Raw genomic sequence first — 20,157 nt, forward strand, 5'->3', positions numbered from 1 at the left:
ATCCATTAAAAATAATAACAATATATACCCATTAAAAAATTAAGCTATACAGAAGGGTACAAACTAAAAAGAAGCCATTCAATCATCCTAATCTCAAATGCTAGATATAAACCATTGCTAACTACCAACTCTCTCTTTTTTTTTTTTCAAGGGTTTTATTTATTCATTTGAGAGAGAGAGAGAGAGAGCATGAGCTGGGGTAGGGGGAGAAGCAGAGGGAGAAGCAGACTCCCCGCTGAGCAGGGAACCAGATCCCAGGACTCGATCCCAGGACCTGGAGATCATGACCTGAACTGAAGGCGGAGGCTTAACCATCAGAGCCACCCAGGTGCCTCTTAACCCTTCTTTAATTTTTATAACGAACCAAATGTACATGGGATACGTGTGTGTGCGTGCACACACTCAGACACACATATACATTTGACTCTCTTACAACTTGCTTTTAATGATTAACGATAATATAGTTCTAAGCCTTTCTAAATGTTCATGTATATAGCCAGGGACTGCAAGAACTTTGTGTACTTTCTGGAACGTTTATAACTTTCCCACATTGGTTAACTTTGTCACTCCCTTGGCTGCTTCCTGTGGAAATCTTAGTAAAGCCCTTAAGAGGGTTTTTTTTTTTTACAGATGAGTAAATAGAAACTTAGGTGGGGAGGTGAAGTGACTCTCCAGGTCTGTGCCAAGAGTAGCAGGGAGCAGAGGGAGCACTGGCGTGGCTGAAATCCACTTCACCAGTCTTGGGGGAGAGGAACGTGCCACAAACCAGTGGGAGCAGCTGAAAAGAAGTGAGGAGGGCCTAAGACTCTCCGGGCCCTTAGGCAAAGGGGAGGTATGCTGAGGTGGCCAGAAGGAGAGCCCCTGACATAGCCAGCAGGAAGGTGTGGATCACCCACAGCAACTTCAACTTCGCCTGTGGAAATTCCAGTCAGGCTCCTAATCAGAAAGCCCTTTTGCCCTCCCTGTTCCATCACCCCATTCCTTTCAAACCAGATGGCTATTTGGGATCTTGCTGGCACCAGGGCTGTGACATTCTTTCCTCAGCTTGAGGTGAAGGCAAGCTCCCAGAGGCAGCTCTTGGCAGTTTCCTGTATCTCCCACAGGTGCCCCACAGGCTGTCCTTGCCGCCATCTCCAGGAGTCCTGAAGGGGGCGCTCCGACGCCCCAGTTGTAAAGCTTCTGAGTCAAGGTTGGCAAGAGGGGAGAAAGGGAACGAACTCACTCTATGAAGTGTGTGCAGTGAGTCAAGCACAAGTCGGAGGATACCTTATATAACATCGCTTGTCATCCTCACAAGCCCAAGAAGTATTTAATTCCCCCATTTGATGGACGCGCAGACAGGCTCAGAAGGGTCAACTGATTTCCCCAGGCCACTCACGTGACAGAAACCAGATTTAAAACTCAAGTGTGTGCCGCCATGCCTTGCTGTTTCAGAGGACTTCCCAGCAGACAGACTGTTTCTCCCAGCCATCCAAAGACCCCACCGAGAGCTTCTGGGTTTTCTAATAGCTATGTTTTGAGCTAAGGCAGGGAGGAAAGACTGTAAAGAAAGTGGTATCATTCAAGTCTGAATAATGTCAGCTACTCCCTTCTCGGTTGACAGGGAAGTTAGGTTTAACCCACTCACTGTGTTGAAGCCACTCTCCAGGTTCTCTCTGTCTGCCTGACGTAGGAAGGACTCAGCGTGTCCCTCCACTCAGCCCTCCCTCCTCCTGAGACCTTGTGCCACAGGTATGGCCACGTGACCTAATCCCAGACTTGGATATGGAACCCCGTGCCTTACTAAGTCTTGCTCTGTATTCTGTGCTGGCTCCTTCTGTGTCCCCTAGGCGGTTAATATGAAAGGCTCTAATTCTGAGGTGAGCTCAGCTTGTGACGTCAGAAGTGAGGCCAATCTCTCCCTCTGTTCTTAGGCAATTTGCTAAATTCTTCCTCTGTTTCATCGCTCCCTAAATGAGGTTAATGCACGTAGATGCCTCCCTGGTCCATGGGAAGGGCTTACTGAGACGAGGCACCCAGAGCAGTGAACCCGGCAACTAGTCTCTGCAGGTCAGCTCTCAGCTGGTTTGTGTTGTTGGGAGGACCTCGGGTGATGTTTGTCAAGTGCAGACCTGAGCCACAGTACATGCTCAGAAATCTTACTTCCCTTCTCCCTAATTCCACCCTGGCTGTCTTCCTGCCTGAGAAACGAGAAATTGACTCCTCTACTGTTCTTTCTTGTGGTCCGATTTGAGCTGTCCCGAAAGATAGCACAGAACTGTTAAAAGTCACTGTCATCTATGTGAAGGTCGGGATCCTCTTTTCTCCAGAGTCCAAGGTCCTTCTTTGCCTTCCTTTTGATTCCCTGGACCTCGCTCTGTGGTCCAGGGTCCAGAACCTAGCAGTAGGTTCTGATCCTGGTCCAGGTCCCTAGCAGCACTCCCGTCTGCCTCCTCTCAGCCTGGAAGGAGGATGCCCTCTTCTCATCTTGTTTCTTGAGGGTCTAGGCCATCTACAGAGCGATGAACTGACCTTGGATTCTCGGGTGTAGGGAGTGAGATGTTCACAGACTCCCCTCATTATGTGTTTGCAGGCCCCTCCATGACTGCACTCAACTCAAAATTTGTCTGGGCACCCCGGCGGGGGTGGGCGGGGTGGGCGGTGTTTCTAAGTGCTTGGCTTCCCTTGCTGTTCTGTATCTGGGCATTTCACAGCACATCTTTCCTCACTTCCCTGGTAAACTGTAAACTCTGTTGTATTTATCAGCTTGTCATCTTGTCCTCCCAGCCATCCCTAGGAACTGGTGAACTTGCAGAGTTTGTTTTTTAAGTTAAAATTATGAACTACCAGGGTGCCTGGCTGGCTCAGTTGGTAGAGCATGTGACTCTTGATCTTGGGGTTGTGAGTTCGAGCTCCATGTTGGGTGTAGAGATCACTTAAAAATCAAAATCTTATCAAAAAATGGATTACCAGGATGTGTGGGTGACTCAGTTGGTTGAGCAACTGCCTTTGGCTCAGGTCATGATCCTGGAGTCCCAGGATCGAGTCCCGCATTGGGCTCCCTGCTCAGCGGGGAGTCTGCTTCTCCCGCTGACCTCTCTCATTTCATGCTCTCTCTCTCTCAAATAAATAAATAAAATATAAAAAAAAAAAGAATTACCTACCTCTGTGATTTTTTTTTAACCTTAGTGATCTTAACATAGGTGCCAGAAGGTAGATGGAGGCTTTTTGCAGTGAACATGATGGTGATGACAATAAGATTATTGTTGATAATGGCATTAACAGTAATAAAGATTACTCAATGTCCCTGTATTCTTGTATTCACAATTTGCAAAATATTTTTACATCTATTTCATCCCATCCTTATATGAACTGGTAAACAGTTCAGATAATACCTGCATTTTGTAGATGATGCTCAGAAGAGGGAAGTGTTTACCTCGGTGTTTTGTTTGTTTGTTTTTAGAGAGAGAGAGAGTGCTTGGGCTCACGAGGTGGGGAGAAGGGCAAAGAGAGAATCTTAAGTAGGCTCATTGCCCAGTGTGGAGCCCGATGTGGGGCTCCATCTCATGACCCTGAAATCATGACCTAGGTTGAAATCAAGAGTTGGATGCTTAACCGACTGAGATACCCAGGCGCCCCTAGATATTTCTTTTTTGAAACAGATTATTAGATATACTTAATGTACATTAAACTGCATATAGGTTAAATGTACATTTTGGCAAGTTTTGACATATGTACACATCATGAAACTGTCACCACATTTAAGACAATAGACATATCCATACTAGCCCCAAAGCTCCCTTGTGCCCTTTGGTAATTCCTTCTTATCTCCCCCACGCCAAGCTACCATTGATCTGCCTTCCGTGACTAGAGATTAGTTTATAATTCTAATATGTATGTATGATATGTACTTTTTTTTCTGGGGTAAGGGGAGGTATTTGGCTTCTTTTATTTAATGATTTTGAGATTAATTCATGCTACTGTGGTAATAATAGTTTGTTCATTACTATCACGTGTATTATCCTGTTATAATTCGTTTATCCATTCACCTGTTGACAGGCATTTGTATTGCTTTAAGTTTTCGGCTATTGCAAATTAAGCTGTTGTGAACATTTAGGTACAAATCTTTGTGTGGACATATGCCTTTATTCCTCTTGCATAAATAGCTAGCAGTAGAAGGATTCAGTTGTATTCTTAGTATTTTTTAATTGGCTATATTCCAGATAATATTTGGTGTGTGTGTGTGTGTGTGTGTGTGTGTGCGTGCGCGCGCGCTATTCCCTGGCACTTGTATCAGTGATGGTAATTCTGGACTCACAGAATCATTTGGGAAGTTTGCCATCTTGTTTTGTTTGGAATAACGTAACAAATCATTTTATTGATGGGTTTGATAAAAATTGGCTACAAAAGAATCTGGGCTTGACGCCATTGAGGAAGTTTTCAAATTCTTTCAATTTTTTTAATGGTAATTGGTCTATTAAGATTTTTCTTGGTGGGTCACCTCCAACAGTCCACTGGTGGCGTATTTATTTTAGTTGTCTCCCATCAAATTCTCCAATTTAGGATGAGTTTTTTTAAAAAAAATTTATTTTTAAAGTAATGTCTACTTCCAATCAGGCGCTCAAACTCATAACTCCAGATCAAGAGTCACATGTTCTGCTGACTGAGCCAGCCAAGTGCTCCTAGAATTAGAACAACTTGAGGAAGGAATTCTGGGCTATTCCTTTTTGTATTCCCCTGAAAGCCACATAATAATTAGTCATTCAGTGAAATAAACAAATATTGATGTTTATAGCTGCATAACAAATACTCTCCAACAATTTGGTAACCTAATTAAATAAAAATCCCTTTGTTATTCACATACAAATCTATTTCTTCTTTATATAACTGTCCATTGTGGCTATCCCAGGTCAGTGGACGCCTTTCTACTATAATGATTCAGGGACTAGGGCTCTGTCCACCTTGTGGCCTGGCTATTCCCTCTGCATTGAGCTGGCACTGGGGAGAAGAGAGGAAGGGGGAGGTTTTGGATTTTTAAATGCCTTGGTCTGGAAGTGATACTCATCGCTTCCACTCGTTTCCTTTGGTGAGTCACATGACCCACTCTATATGCAAGGGGCTGGGAATGTAGTTCCTGGCTGGGCATTTGCTGCCCAGCTGCAACTCTTACCATGAAGGGGCAGACAAGACTTTTTGGTGGACAGTTAACTGTCTCTTTCACAGGAGGCCACAAGGTTTTATTGCTGAGATTTTCACTGCTTTGCTCTGTGAGGTTTTTTTTGGTGCCTGTGTTTGATGAATGGTTGTTTTCATGGCTGCCAAGAGCTGTTGAGTCAGAATGTAACTGCAGACATCCATTTCCTTGCTGTGTTTGTCTGGCAACTCACTGCCTCACAGCTGGGAATCTCATTACTCAAGAGCACTTCTTTCCCAGGTACAAGAACATAAAAATCTATTTATTGAACTCTTTTCAGAGCAATGGTGGTAAGCTTTTAATTAAAAACTATGCTCAAATATTAAGGGTAAACACTAGAGAAAATGCAAATATTAAAGACGGTCTAAAAATACATACCAGTTAAATATTTATTAATTCATTCACTTTTTTAAAAAAAGATTTTATCTATTTATTTGACAGAGAGAGATCACAAGTAGGCAGAGAGGCAGGCAGAGAGAGAGGGGGAAGCAGGCTCAATCCCAGGACCCCGAGACCATGACCCGAGCCGAAAGCAGAGGCTTTAACCCACTGAGCCACCCAGGTGCCCCTCATTTACTTTTAAAAAAATTTTTTCATTTATTTATTTGGCAGACTGAGAGACAGCAAGAGAGGGAACACAAGCAGGGGACGTGGGAGAGGGAGAAGCAGACTCCCCTCTGGGCTAGAGCCCAGGACCCTGGGACCATGACCTGAGCTAAAGGCAGATGCTAAATGCCAGAGCCATCCAGGTGTGCGTCACTTAACATTTCACACAATGTAACAAAAAGTCTGTTTTAAAGTGTACAAATCAGTGGTTTTAGTATATTCACAAAGTTGTGCAACCATCACCACTATCCAATTCCAGAATATTTCCACCATTCCAAAAAGAAACCCTGTACTTGCTAAGAGTCGCTCCCAATTCCTGCCCTTCCCCTGCGCCACCCAGCTCACCCGCCCCCTGGCCCCCGGAGCTTGGCAAACACTGATCTACTTCTTGTTTCTACAGGTTTGTCTATTCTGGACATTTCAAATAAATAGACTCATACAGCATGTGGCCTTTTTGGTTTCTTTCATGTGATATATTGTTTTCAATTTCATCGATGCAGTAGCATGTGTGAACACTTCATTCCCTTTTAGGGCTGTTTAATATTTCCCTGAATGGATATATTACACTTTGTTCATCCATCATTCTTTCATTAAAAAATTTCTAATTGTGGCGAAATACACATAACACCAAGTTTACCATCTTGACCATTTTTTAAGTGTACAGTTCAGTGGTATTAAAGTATGTTCACGTTGCACAACTATCTCTCCTCATTTTGCAAAATTGACAGTCCGTTTCCACTAAACACTCTTCTCTGCCTCCAGGCCCTGGTGTCACCTATTCCACTTTCCGTCTCCACGAATTTGACTACTCTAGGTAATTCATTAAAGTGGAATGGTACAGTACTTGTCATTTTGTGACTGGCTTATTTCACTCAGCATTCATGGTCCTTAGGGTTATTCATGTTGTAGCACATGTCAGAAGTTTCCTACTTTTTTTTTTAAGATTTTATTTATTTATTTATTTTAAAAGATTTTATTTATTTATTTGACAGAGATCACAAGTAGGCAGAGAGGCAGGCAGAGAGAGAGAGGCGGGAGGAAGCAGGCTCCCCGCTGAGCAGAGAGCCTGATGCGGGACTTGATCCCAGGATCCTGAGATCATGACCCGAGCCGAAGGCAGTGGCTCAACCCACTGAGCCATCCAGGCGCCCCATAAGATTTTATTTATTTATTTGACAGAAAGAGATCACAAGTAGACAGAGAGGCAGGCAGAGAGAGAGAGAGGGAAACAGGTTCCCTGCTGAGCAGAGAGCCCGATGCGGGACTCGATCCCAGGACCCTGAGATCATGACCCGAGCCAAAGGCAGCAGCTTAACCCGCTGAGCCACCCACGCACCCCAGAAGTTTCCTACTTTTTAAGGCTGGATAGTTTATTGTATGTATAAACCACATTTTCTTTTTCCATTCATTCATTAATAGAAATGTGGGTTGCTTCCACATTTATGGCTATCGTGAGTAATTCTGCTATAAACAAGGATGCATAAATAACTCTTTAAGACCCTACTTTCAGGGATGCCTTGGTGGCTCAATTGGCTAAGCATCTGTCTTTGGCTCAGGTCATGATCCCAGGGTCCTGGAATTGAGTCCCACATCAGGCTATTTGCTCAGAAGGGAGCCTGCTTCTCCCTCTGCCTCCTGATTCCCCTCCTTGTGTGCTCTCTCTCTCTGACAGATAAATAAAATCTAAAAAAAAAAAAAAAAAAAAGACCCTGCTTTCAGTTCTTTTGGGTATATACCCAGAAGTGACATTGCTGGATCATAAAATAATCCTGTATTTAATTTTTTGAGGACATGACATACTGTTTCCCTTAAAGGATGTACTATTTACATTCCCAACAACAGTGCACAAGGGGTCCAGTTTCTCCACGTCCTTACCAACTCTTGCTATTTTCTGTTTTATTTATTTATTTTAAAAGAAGCATTCATTGAATATTTACTATGCCAAAGCCCTATACTTGGCAGACACTGGGGCTGCTAATATTGTTAAATTGTAGTCTCCCTGCTCTCAGGAACAAAAGGAGATTCTAGAGATAGGTTGAAATGCAAAGTAATAGGTGCTTAGGGGCGCCTGGGTGGCTCAGTGGGTTAAGCCTCTGCCTTGGGCTCAGGTCATGATCTCAGGTCCTGCAATCCAGCCCCCCACCCCCCAAATTGGGCTCTCTGCTTAGCAGGGAGCCTGCTTCCCCCTCTTCCTCCGGGAGCCTCTCTGCCTACTAGTGGTATCTCTCTCTCTGTCAAACAAACAAACAAAAGTAATAGGTGCTTAATAGGATCAGAGCTTTGTGTAAACACAAAGGAGGAAAGGAGGAATTATTTGGGTAAAACTTCACAAAAGACTTGACATTCAAGCTGGGTGTTGAAAGGTGTGTGGGAGGAGGTCAGGTGGAGGAGGAAGGGTATTCCAAGCTTGCAGAGCAGCACCTAGTAGTTAGCCTTCAAGCTGGCCTCCAAGTTGGCCCCAGTGACTACCCCTGGTAGTCACACTCTTGTATAAGCCTCCCACTACACTTTGGGACATTGAATAGTTCCGACCTGTAAAACCAGTAGGATATTGTGCAAATGATGGTGTGTGAGTTCTGAGGATAGATATATCATAGAAGATCTTGTGGTTCCCTCTTGGATTTCTTGCTCCGGAGGAAGTCAGCCACCATGTCAAGAGGGCACTCAAGATGCCTTCTGAAGAGTGCCAAGTGAGGAGGAACTGAAACTTCCTCCCAGCCTAATAGCATAAGAATGCCAGCATTGGATTTGTCTGCTGTGTGAGGAAGCCACTGTGGAAGCCAATCCTCCAGCCCCATTAAACTTTCAGATGATGGCAGCTGTGGCCCACAGCTGACTGCAATCTCATGAAAGTGGGAGCCAAAGCTGCCCACGAAGCTGCTCTCCATTTCCTGACCAAACCACCCAAAAGCCAAAACTCAATGTGAGAAAATATAAATTTATTATTGTTTTAACCCAGTAAGTTTTAAAATAATTTGTTACACAGAAAGATATAATGAATACAGCTTGAAGTGTGACGAAATCTGGTATGTGGTGGAAATGGTGACAGAAGAGACCACAGACAGAAACTCCAAGTTAAAAGGCGACTAGCCCAAGGTTTGAGTAAGAGTGGGTGAGGGAGCCATCTGGTGGAGGTGGATGTGCTTAGACAGTCTCTTCTCTTCCCACACTTTTTTGTTTTTCTTTCTTTCATTTTTTTTTCTTTCTTTCATTTTTTTTTTAAAGATTTTATTTATTTATTTGAGAGAGAGGGCGAAAGAGAGAATGAGAGGGGAGAAGGTCAGAGGGAGAAGTGGATTCCCCATGGAGCTGGGAGCCTGATGTGGGACTCGATCCCAAAACTCCAGGATCATGACCTGAGCCAAAGACAGCCGCTTACCCAACTGAGCCGCCCAGGCGCCCCCCACTCCTTCTTCCCAACTTCTTCCACCTAGCATTTCCCACAAGTGTTTCTCCAAGGGCCACAGTGAGGTTTATGAATCTATCATGTGGGCCATACACACCCTCGCTTAGAGATGTAAAGACTAATCTTTAGGAAAATGTCAAGTTATTAGTTATTCTCTTTTACTATTTTATTTTCTCCTTCAGTCTCTTTCACTTACCAGTGACACTAGGATTTGGGGCGAAGAATGAAGACTCAGAATGCTGGAGAAGGGAAAGAAGGAACTGGGATAACTTTATTATACAAAATTCAGAGTTAGAGTCCCAAAAGCAGAGTCTAGCTGACCAGTGTGTAGTTACCAGGGGGAGCCTTTGTTCATTGATATTGGCCATACTGTTGACCCTTTCTGGTCTTTAGAACCTTCTTATATCCTCCAGAGTTCCCCCCCAGATAATGTCTAATTCTTGAATAATATCTCTCAATTGGAGAGCTGCCAGAAGAAATAAACAATAATACTATTGACCCCAGGCAGCGTGAGGCCAGTGGTCCAGGACCACCCAACAAGGAATTGCAAAGAAACCAAAATTTGCCTTTGGAGTAAATGACTGATTTACTTAACTACCTGGGAAATTTCAGGTAGCTAAGATATTAAAGAAAAAAAAATCTTTCTATACTTCTAGACTCATCCTGAAGGAGAAGAGGCTGAGTCCAAGCAGACAAGTCTGGACCAGCAACAAGGCCAGGCCCATCTAAGAAGTAGGAGGATTTCCGACTATAGTTTAGTAGTCGGTGTGGGGATTCGGATCTGTCTTCATTCCAGCTGTTTGGAGGAGTAAATGATAACCCCCAGATGGGTCAGCCAGAGAAGGGGTACAGACATTCGACCCCTGCTTAGACGAATGTGTTGGATTTGAACCAAAGCGGTGACATGCACGGTGGTAAACCTCTTGCTCCGCAATCCTTCGCGAATCGCAGTCACTCAGGGACCCAGTTGAATCTGGGCGGGGTCAGCGAGGAAAGACGCGCAGGCGCACTGCTGAAGAGGGCGCTCACCTGTACTAGAGTGGGCGGAGCTAACCGCTGGAGCAGGAGGCGGGGCGGGCGTAATGACGTCACGGATACGCCGCCGCAGAGCAATTCGCGTCCCGGAAGCGGTGGCGGCGGCGGGGGAGGCAGAGGAGGCTATCGGATTTGCTACTTCGGAGAGGCCCTTGGAAGAGGCGCGTCCTAGGGGTGGGGCGGGCCTGAGGAAACGCCTCGGGGCCTAGTGGCTTTTCCAGTGGTCCCTGGCCGTCCCCGCCCCTCCCCCAGCAGCCTTGCGACCGGGTAGGTGAAGTGCCACCCCTCCCGCCCCATCTCCGGGTCTCTGCCGACTGTGCGGAATTGGGCGCCTGGACGTCGCGGGGGCCGCCACCTGCTGGCCCAGCGACTTTGGGCGTGGCCTTCCCGGTCTGGGCCGCAGGGCCCGAGCCGGCTCCGTGGGCTGCAGAGGTGGTGGTAGTCCTGGCCTTTGCCAGCGCTGACCACCTTCACCCTCTCCAGGGCTTTTTACCTTGCACCGTCCCTGGATCCTTTAGTTCGAGCGTGGCCTGCGGGTATTTGGGCTCCCAGTGGCCCCTTAGTCACATCCCCACCCCCAGTCCCGGTCAGGTCTCAGTCCACTGCGAGGGACTAGCTTATGCTGCTGTATGTCAAGGTTCCGTCCGTCCGTCCCCGTCCCCTCCTTTTCTTTTTAGGTTTTGGGGTAGGACTTTGAAATTAAGAAGAGGGTAAGGGTCTCCCCATCGGAGTGGGGAGGTGGAAACGGGGCCTTATGGAAGGAGGTGACTGCCCTGTGGGGTTCGAGGGAAAAGGGAGGGTAATGGGCAGGAATGGTCCAGGAAGTTGTTGGGAACAGAAAGGAGAAGGAAGCTTTAGAAGATGTGGTGGGGCAGGAGAAAGCATGGGAGTCCTAGAGGACGGACAATTCATTCACTCATTCAGTGAGCATTAATTAACCTTCCACTGTGTGCAAAAGCAGTGGTAAATGGAAGACATAGTTTTTGACCTGGTGGAGCTCCAAGTTAAGAAGCACAGGCTGGCAAGAAAGCCAAAATTTTACTTTAGTGAAATAAATGCTTTTAGGGCAAGTGCATGATTGGGATCATTGGGGAGGGTCTCCCATTCCAGACTGGGGTGGTTGCCAAGATCCTCTCAGATCAAGGGAGCAGTGTTTCAGCAGTTACCTGAAGGGTGGGTAGGAATTAAGCAGGTCAAGAGTAGGTGAAAATATTCCAGGTCATCTTTTCTTTCTAGACATCAGACTGCCTCTTCCTAGCAGCCATAAGTACTCCGTCTTTATGGTTTAGACTCTTGATGGATCTCTGGGGAAAAGAACAGGATTTTTATATCTGGGCAATTCACTTTATTCTGCTGAATATGTCTTCTCTCTGTGAAATGGGTATTTCACCTGTAACCCTTCCTACCTCACAGGTTTATTATAGGCACCAAATGTACTAATTTAAGTAGAAGGGTGGTAGGTACAGTGCAAATGTCAGGAATTATTATGGTTGCAGGATGCAGACATCAGAGCGTGAGGGGAGTGGGCCAGAGGTGAGCCCCAGCGCGATGCCTGAGGCTCCCCTGGAGTCTCCATCTGTCCCTACCAAGTCCCCGGCATTTGATCTTTTCAACTTGGTCCTGTCCTACAAGAGGCTGGAGATCTACCTGGAACCCCTGAAGGATGCAGGTGACGGTGTCCGGTACTTGCTCAGGTAACAGACTTCGCAGAGTTGCTCTGACCATCTAGACCTTCTGCTTTCCTGCTCCATAGTTGTGCTGAGCGTTTAGGCAGTTGCTGGGCTATCTTTCTGCCTTAGAGAGGAGTGGTTCTGGGAAGTCCATTGGTTCCCTGGGTTGATTCCAGACCCACCTCGGGAAAGGCAGGGCCCTGGGAACCATATGGTCTTTCACCAGAGTTTCTGCTATGTCGCTCAGTAAGCTCATACCTCAGGACTGCTAACTAGCCTCGAACATCAGGCTTTCTAAATCTTTTTTATTTTTATTTTTTTTAAAAGATTTTATTTATTATTTATTTGACAGACAGAGACCGCAAGTAGGCAGAGAGGCAAGCAGAGAGAGAGGAAGGGAAGCAGACTCCCTGCTGAGCAGAGAGCCTGATGCGGGGCTCGATCCCAGGACCCCGGGATCATGACCTGAGCAGAAGGCAGAGGCTTTAACCCACTGAGCCACCCAGGTGCCCTAGGCCTTCTAAATCTTAAAGGAGCCCTTTTTTTTTCTCCTTCTCTCTCAGTACTAGCATAATTAATATTAAAATTAGTTTGTAATTTTGAACATACTAAATACAAATACCTGTGAATAAGCAGGTACCCCTTTTGCTAATTTAGGATTGTGGAGCTCCAAATTTTTTGTTCTTATTTTGCTTTGATTTTCATCCTCTATGATTCCTTTTCTCTTTTCAGCTCACTCTATTTCTTATCTTAAACAATTTTAATTACAGATACATGCTATTCTACTCCCTAAATACTTCAGTTTATTTCTAAAAAATAAGGACTTTTTTTAATGAGAAAAAGCAATATCACACCTAATAAAGTTAACAGTAATTTCTTTTTTTTTTTAAATCGTGACTTTTTTTTTTTTTAAGATTTTATTTATTTATTTACAAAGAGAGAGATCACAAGTAGGCAGAGAGGCAGGCAGAGAGAGAGAGAGGAGGAAGCAGGCTCCCTGCTGAGCAGAGAGCCGGATGCGGGACTCGATCCAGGACTCTGAGATCATGACCTGAGCCGAAGGCAGTGGCTTAACCCACTGAGCCACCCAGGCACCCAACAGTAATTTCTTGATAGCATCTTATACCCAGTTCTGATTTTCTCAGTTGTCCCAAGAATGTCACGTTTTGGCCAAATCAGATTCCAGTCCAGGGTCGCAGTCTATGTGGTTGTTATGTCCCTTAAGTTCTTTTTCAATCTAAAATGGTTTCCTTTTCATGATACTGACTTGCTGGAGACGGAGCTGATGGTCCTGAAGAATTTCCTACTTTGATTTGCTGGTAGCTTCCTCATGGTGCAAATTAGAAGTTAGATTTAAAGGTTGGATCATATTCAAGTGAAACTCCCTCCCCCACAAAAGTCATGTGTTCCTAATATAGGGAGCCACGTAAATCCTGGTTGTCCTACAGAGCAACCCTTCATAACTTAGAACCTGTGAGTGGGGCTAATTTAGGGCTCACAACCTCCTGAAACTACATGTAAAACTTGGTACGTGCACACATGTTTATTTCTAAGGGAGAAGCTTCTAGTTTTCATCAAGCTCTCCAGTCTTCTGAGAGAGGTAAGAGATAGGGTGAGTGGAGTGGGGTTAACCTCTAAGAGTACTATTGAATATCATTCTTACCTCAGTCTGGAAATAGTGGGAGGTTTATTTTTTAACTCTCTGAACAAGGCCTTACATTTTTCTTGTTCCCTTCAGAACCCCTTTTATTTTATTTTATTTTTATTTTTTAAAAAAGATTTTATTTATTTATTTATTTGACAGATCGTGATCACAAGTTGGCAGAGGCAGGCAGAGAGAGAGGAGGAAGCAGGCTCCCTGCTGAGCAGAGAGCCCAATTCAGGGCTTGATCCCAGCACCCTGGGATCATGACCTGGGCCGAAGGCAGAGGCTTTAACCCACTGAGCCACCCAGGCGCCCCCAGAATCCCTTTTATTTATGGCTTTAGGCTAGAGGTGAGCTAGTTTATATTTCATAGCAATATTCTCTACCATTAGTTCACTGTCTCCTTGGTGCAAGGAATAGGGGACATGATGGTATGAGAGGCTTGATTTATAATCCCACCATGACCATATAGCTGAAATGAATTTTAGTTTTCCTTAGTGGAGGGGATGGGCCCTGGGGTTTTCTGCTGTGCACACACGCAGGTGTATGTGCATGTATGTGTATTTTACTCTTTTGTGGCAAAGCACAGAAGTTAAATACAGCCTGCCCCTTCACCTTTCTAACACTGGTCTCTTAGTGCTTCTTGGTACTCGTATGTTCGAGTTTTTCCGTTTTATGAAATTAGAAATCTGAGGGTGTGGTGTGATTCATTAAAGCTGGATGGAGGGGGAACAGCATTTGGCCTAAAGAGCCCCCAGGAGTTTGTGGTTCTGTGCCACTGGGAGACAGAGCACTGGTCTGTGAAAATGGCTGTCAGATTAGTTTGTGCTTTTGATTGTTCTTTTCTTAGTAAAGAGGATTTGACTTTCAAGAGGGACCTAATCTTGAGCTTTGTCTGATAGTGTGAAGCCTAGAGCTGCAGTAGATTTTTAACAGACTCCTCAGTTCTGGGATCAGCTACTCTAGTAGGTGGATCTCTGTGACCAAAGTGTCAGTAAAGACATGAGAAAGAATGGGAGAGGCTTTATAGTGTAAGTGACTTGAGTGGCTGTATGATGTTTTTATTTCTGAAATGGAGTTGGCTTTAGACCAGATTTTTAATTTGCTCTTACGCTTATAGCTGCCACTAGTTGGGTCTGAGGCCTAATTAGGGTGGCATAGTGGGGGATGCTGGGTTTCCAGAGGAAGGCAGACAGAGGTCATTTCATTCCCTTACTAATAACTTCTATGAAAAAATAAAAGGGGCACCTAGATGGCTCAGCTGGTTACGTGTCTGACTCTTGATTTTGGCTCAGGTCATGATCTCAGGGTTGTGAGATCAAGCCCCGTGTTGGCTCAGTCCATGCTCAGAGGGGTGTCTGCTTGAGATTCTCCCTTTCCCTCTCCCCTTCCATGCCCTCCTTCCCCCACAAAAAAATAGAAGCACGTAAATCAGTGAACCTCATTTAGCAACCGAAATACCTCAATCACAGCAAAAGAAATTACATTGAAGTTCTGAATACATTGCTTGCCAGCAACAAACCTGTTTATTTCTCTTTGACTCTCCCTCAGTTGGTTGACCTTATAAATGCTACACTGCTGGTTTTTTTTTTTTTTTTTTTTTTTAAGATTTTATTTATTTGACAGTGAGAGAGGGAACACAAGCAGGGGGATTGGGAGAGGGAGAAGCAGGCTTACTTCTGAGGAGGGAGCCCGATGTGGGGCTCGATCCCAGGACCCTGGGACTGTGACCTGAGCTGAAGGCAGACGCTTGACAACTGAGCCACCCAGGCGCGGCTACACTGCTGTTTAGAATTTAGTCATCCATGCTTTCATTGTTACATCTTTGCTCCTTTCCCCCTATTAAATGTCCTTTGTCAGGGATGAAGCCAGCAGAATTTGCTTGTCCTCAGCAACTCAAGTCTCTGGTCTTCTTCCTTTCCTCTTTGAGGGCTTTTGCACTGCTGTTTGGTGGTGGTGGTGGGGGGTGCTGGTTCTGCATGTGCTTCCAGATGTTCCAGTTCACTTAGGGCATGTCTGCTGAAAGAATGCTATACCCCGGTTTCAATTTCTTTTTTGATCTATTACAACAAAATCTTCATTATCTTTTCTCCTTTTGGATTGCCATGTTAAGATCTCAAAATTTCAGAAATAAGTGAAGTCACAAACGCGGTCACATAAATCCTTCACATTCTGTTCTTTTGATTTCTGTATTAGATGAATCTTGCACAGCAAATATATATATGTTCCTGTGAAGTTGTACAAAGAATAAATGAACATTTTCAAGAAGAAAGTTCATCATTGTCACCTCTTAAAGAGACCAGAACATTACAAAACATAGTTAAACAGTATTAACTGGGTTTCTTAAAATTTATTTTATAAATTTTTCTCCTTCTGGGAGAAAGTTCCCTAGGTATTCTAATCCTGAGAGGATATCTTTTCTTGTCCTGGGGCCTAATGGGTGACCTTAACTCCTCTCCCAGTTCCCTATCCACGTAAGTGGACACTTCTCATTTTTCTTTGACACTCAGAGCTCCAGGCTCCCTCCTCTTGATGACCCACCCGTGATGGCCATCTCCTCCTCCCACCCTCTCACGCCCAAATTGGAGGAGTGGCCATCTTTAGTGACCAGGACTTTCTTGTGTTGTAGGTGGCAGACGCCTTTGTGTTCCTTGCTGACCTGCCTTGGCCTCAACGTCTTGTTCCTCACTTTGAATGAGGGTAAGAACTGATTCCAGGGGATTTTTGTGAATGAATGTGGGAAGGAATTCCAAGAAGTGGCGCCTTGTCTTGCCATGGAGTTGGCCTCCTTCCCTGTCTGCTTGATGTCAGAAAACCGGCTCTGGAGCGACACACTCTGGGCTAGAATCCTGGCTGGATTGTTCTTTAATCTGTTTGTCAAGGCCTAATTTTCCTCATCTCTAAAGGGAGGATAATAATAGTGCTCTCCTCAGAGAGTAGTTGTGAGGAACGAGGTAGCCTGTATATTACATTTAGCACAGCGCCTGACACAGTAAGGACCTGGTGTATTGTAGCTATTATTATTGTTTCCTTCTTGACTGAATGCTGGTGTTTTAACCTTTTTCCATTTTTATTTCTAAGCTGATTCCAGGGTCAGTGAGGGCATGACATGTGGTGAAGGTGTCAGGGAGGTTAAGAGATTTTTGCCACATCCATTGATTTCCTCTGGCTCAGCTTGTGAGCCTGGAGGGGGCTGCTGAGCAGTCACCAGCTCTGAGGGGTCTGTGGCATGAAGGCTTTGAGGTAGATGTGTGGACAGGTGGGTGGCTCTAGAGATCTTGGGTAGTGATGTCTCCTGGGGACTGTTTGTGACAAGATATACCAGGACCCAGGCCTTTTCCTTTTTGAACTGACAAGTGGCTGCATAAAAAGCTAAACCCCTGGGGGGAGATGTGTAAAAGGCCCGAGACAGAGTCTTCTGAGGAACTGGGTCCTTTATTCATGTATTCATTCTTCTGTCAAACTTGCATTTCTCAAGTGTCTCCTTTGTTTCCTAGGGAGATGTGGATTCAGTGGGTTGAAAACCCAGTTTTTACATAAGACCTCCATTATCTGTTTGTCCAATGACAAATACTTAACTAGCATTTACTGTGTGCCCAGTGCTCTGTTAGCTTGCTTTGGGGGTACCATGCTACATGGAAGAAGGTCTTTCTTTGGATTTTCTCTCAACCTCCCCATTTCTCAGTCCACAGTGGTGTGTCTGTGGTATTCTAAAAGCCAACTGAAAGGCTTCCAATCTGCCCCGTGGTCTAAAAGGTCAGAATGTCAGTCACAGGGATCTGTTAACGGCCAGACTCCAGGCAGGAGCCCCCTACTGTGTGCTCGCATAGATTTGTTAATGTTAAAAAACAAAAAGAAAATGAGTCTGGGGCTATCGTAGTGACCAAACTGGATGGAGTCCCAGCCATCAAGATCCTTTTTATGGAGGAGAAAGCAACTATGTCTATAATCAATCAGTCATGTGGTGAAAAATTTTGTGAGGGAAAATAAAGCTGGGTTAAAGGCTTGGAGAGTGAGCAGGGGAGACACTCTTTCACCTGAGGTGATCAGGGAAGGTCTCTTGGACAGAGCCCTGGAGGTGGACAGAGGCCCCCGGTCCTTGCTCCTCATTTACCTGCAGTGTTATTGATCCGTAGGTGCATGGTACTCCGTGGGTGCCCTAATGATTTCAGTGCCCGCCCTTCTGGGCTACCTTCAGGAGGTTTGCCGGGCACAGCTGCCTGAGTCAGAGTTGATGCGGAGGAAGTATCACAGCGTGAGGCAGGAGGACCTCCAGAAAGTTCGCCTGTCTCGCCCCGAGGCTGTGGCTGAGGTGAAGAGCTTGTGAGTATGGAAGGGGCCGGGGTGGTGGGAGGTGGTCACAGTGGCAGCGGCCACCACACTGAGTGCTTGCATTGTATGAGGCGGTCTTTCCTCTCATCTGTCGGGTTCTTTCCTCTCATCTTTTGAACAGCTCTGGGAGGTAGCTACTGTTAGTATCCTCCATTTATGGATGAAGAAAAAGGCTTGCATGGCAAAAAGGGGACCAAGCTGGGATGAGAATCCAGATCTAGCTGATTTCACAACAACCTGTGTTCTTTCCACTAGAGAGACAGTTCTGGGTCTTAACGGAGCATATGCATGCATGCATGAGCCACGGCCAGGGTTCAAATTCCAGCCCTCCATTTACCGGCTGTGTGGCAACCTGTGGCATCTCTGCGCCTCGGGTTCCTCACCTGTTAAATGGCATAATAGTAGGCTTGCCTCATAGGTGGTTGTGAAGACTGAATGAGTGAGTGTCCAGTACCCAGGAAGTTTCCAATAAGGGTTAGTCATCGTTACTACACTATCAGGAAGCTTCCTAAATGTGACAGAGCTGGTACTTCCGAAGAACCACGTTAAGACCATTGAATAACATTAACCATAGCAACTGCAAAGCTTCAAAAAAAAAGTTAAAAACAAAACGGAGGCCTGGGCCTGACCTTGTCTGAGTCCATTTTCTGGAGTGGGGTCTGGGTCTCTGTGGTTTTTAATACCCCCCCACTCTTTTTTTTTTTTTTAAATAAATGACTTTATTTATTTATTTTTTAAAAGATTTTATTTATTTACTTGACAGAGATCACAAGTAGGCAGAGAGGCAGGCAGAGAGAGAGAGAGGAGGAAGCAGGCTCCCTGCTGAGCAGAGAGCCGGATGCGGGACTCGATCCCAGGACCCTGAGATCATGACTTGAGCCGAAGGCAGCGGCCTAACCCACTGAGCCACAGGCACCCAAATAAATGACTTTAAATTCAAGTAAGAGTTGCAAGAATAATACTCTCAGACGCCCTGTGCCCAGCTAGAACAGTGATTACATTTGCCACATTGGCTTCCTCTGTTGCTTTTCTCTTGCATGTTACTTTTTTTCCTTCCGAACCATTGAAAGTAAGTGCAGACATCATGCCTATTTACTCCAAATACTTCTCTCCTAAGGACAAGACTTTCTCTTATGTATTTATAATTGTATAATTAAAATCAGGAAATTTTACATGGCTAACATCAGCATTCTTGCAATTATCTAATAGGTAGTTAATAATCAGATTTTACCTATGGTATTAATAAGGTTTTTTATATACATTTCCCTTCATCCAGAATCCAGTCCCAAGTCCTACATTACATTTAGTTTTTATGTCTTCTTAGTCTTCTGTAACCTGGAATAGTTTCCTTAATCTTTGTTTCTCATGACCTTGACACTTTTAGATAGGATGAGCTTATTATTGTGTAGAATTTCCCTCAGTTTGGGGTTATTTGGCTCCTTATGATTAGGTGGAGGTTTTGCCTTTTTGCAGGAATATGACAAGCAGTGTGTTGTCAGTGTATTGTATCAGGAGGCGTATGATGTCAGTCTGTCCCATTAAGGGAGATGCTGAATTTGGTTGTTTGGTTAAGGTTTCTCTGTTGTAAAATGGCCATTGTTGGGTCTTGTCTTTAACACTTTATTACTGTGATAGTTGCGAAGGTGATTTTCTAATTGGCGTTGTTAGCCAGCATCTACTCTAAGAAAGAGCTCTTCCGTCTTATCAGTATTAACTTGAGATTCTTAATTTTATTTAATAGGTTGTAATCCATTATTGTCATTATTTTGATCTCAGATTGTCTTAGGTTTGACCTAGGAGCTCTTTTGAACTGGCTTCTGTGTTCTTTTGATATGTCCCATCCTTTTTTTTTTTTTTAAAGATTTATTTATTTATTAGAGAGTGTGGGAGCACATGCGCGTGGGGGTGGGAAGGTGGGAGTGGAGGGGCAGAGGGAGAGAGAGAATCTTTTTTTTTTTAAGATTTTATTTGTTTATTTCACAGACAGAGATCACAAGTAGCCAGAGAGGCAGGCAGAGAGAGGGAAGCAGGCTCCCTGCTGAGAGCCCAATGCAGGACCCTGAGATCCCAGGACCCTGAGATCATAGCCTGAGCTGAAGGCAGAGGCTTAACCCACTGAGCCACCCAGGCAGCCCAGAGAGAGAAAATCTTAAGCAGATGTCCTACTGAGCACGGAGCTTGATGCGGGGCTTGGTCCCATAATTCTGAGATCATGACCTGAGCCCAAATCAAGAGCTGGGTGCTCAACCGCCGGAGCCATCCATTATTTCTGAGCGCATATAATATTCAG

The 20,157-nt window shown here is 45.0% G+C and overlaps 1 protein-coding gene across 11 annotated transcripts in view; it reads left to right on the forward strand.

Moving 5' to 3' along the window:
* Positions 1 to 10,278: 10,278 nt before the first annotated feature.
* ZFYVE27 (zinc finger FYVE-type containing 27) overlaps positions 10,279 to 20,157 on the forward strand; it is a 95,580-nt gene continuing 85,701 nt past the window's right edge. For 7 of the 11 annotated variants that reach the window (XR_009403971.1, XR_009403970.1, XM_059398300.1 and 4 more), the window contains exons 1-4: positions 10,280 to 10,487; positions 11,717 to 11,914; positions 16,165 to 16,235; positions 17,672 to 17,858. Coding sequence is in view for 9 of the 11 variants with exons in the window: in XM_059398300.1 (XP_059254283.1) it covers positions 11,718 to 11,914; positions 16,165 to 16,235; positions 17,672 to 17,858 (455 nt within the window). In the remaining 2 variants the exon portion in view is untranslated. Of the gene's footprint in view, positions 10,488 to 11,716; positions 11,915 to 16,164; positions 16,236 to 17,671; positions 17,859 to 20,157 lie in introns of all 11 variants that reach the window. The other 4 variants (XM_059398296.1, XM_059398298.1, XM_059398303.1 and 1 more) reach the window with 3 other exon arrangements.

The sequence above is a fragment of the Mustela nigripes genome, chromosome 4, assembly GCF_022355385.1.
Source record: "Mustela nigripes isolate SB6536 chromosome 4, MUSNIG.SB6536, whole genome shotgun sequence".
NCBI lineage: Eukaryota > Metazoa > Chordata > Mammalia > Carnivora > Mustelidae > Mustela > Mustela nigripes.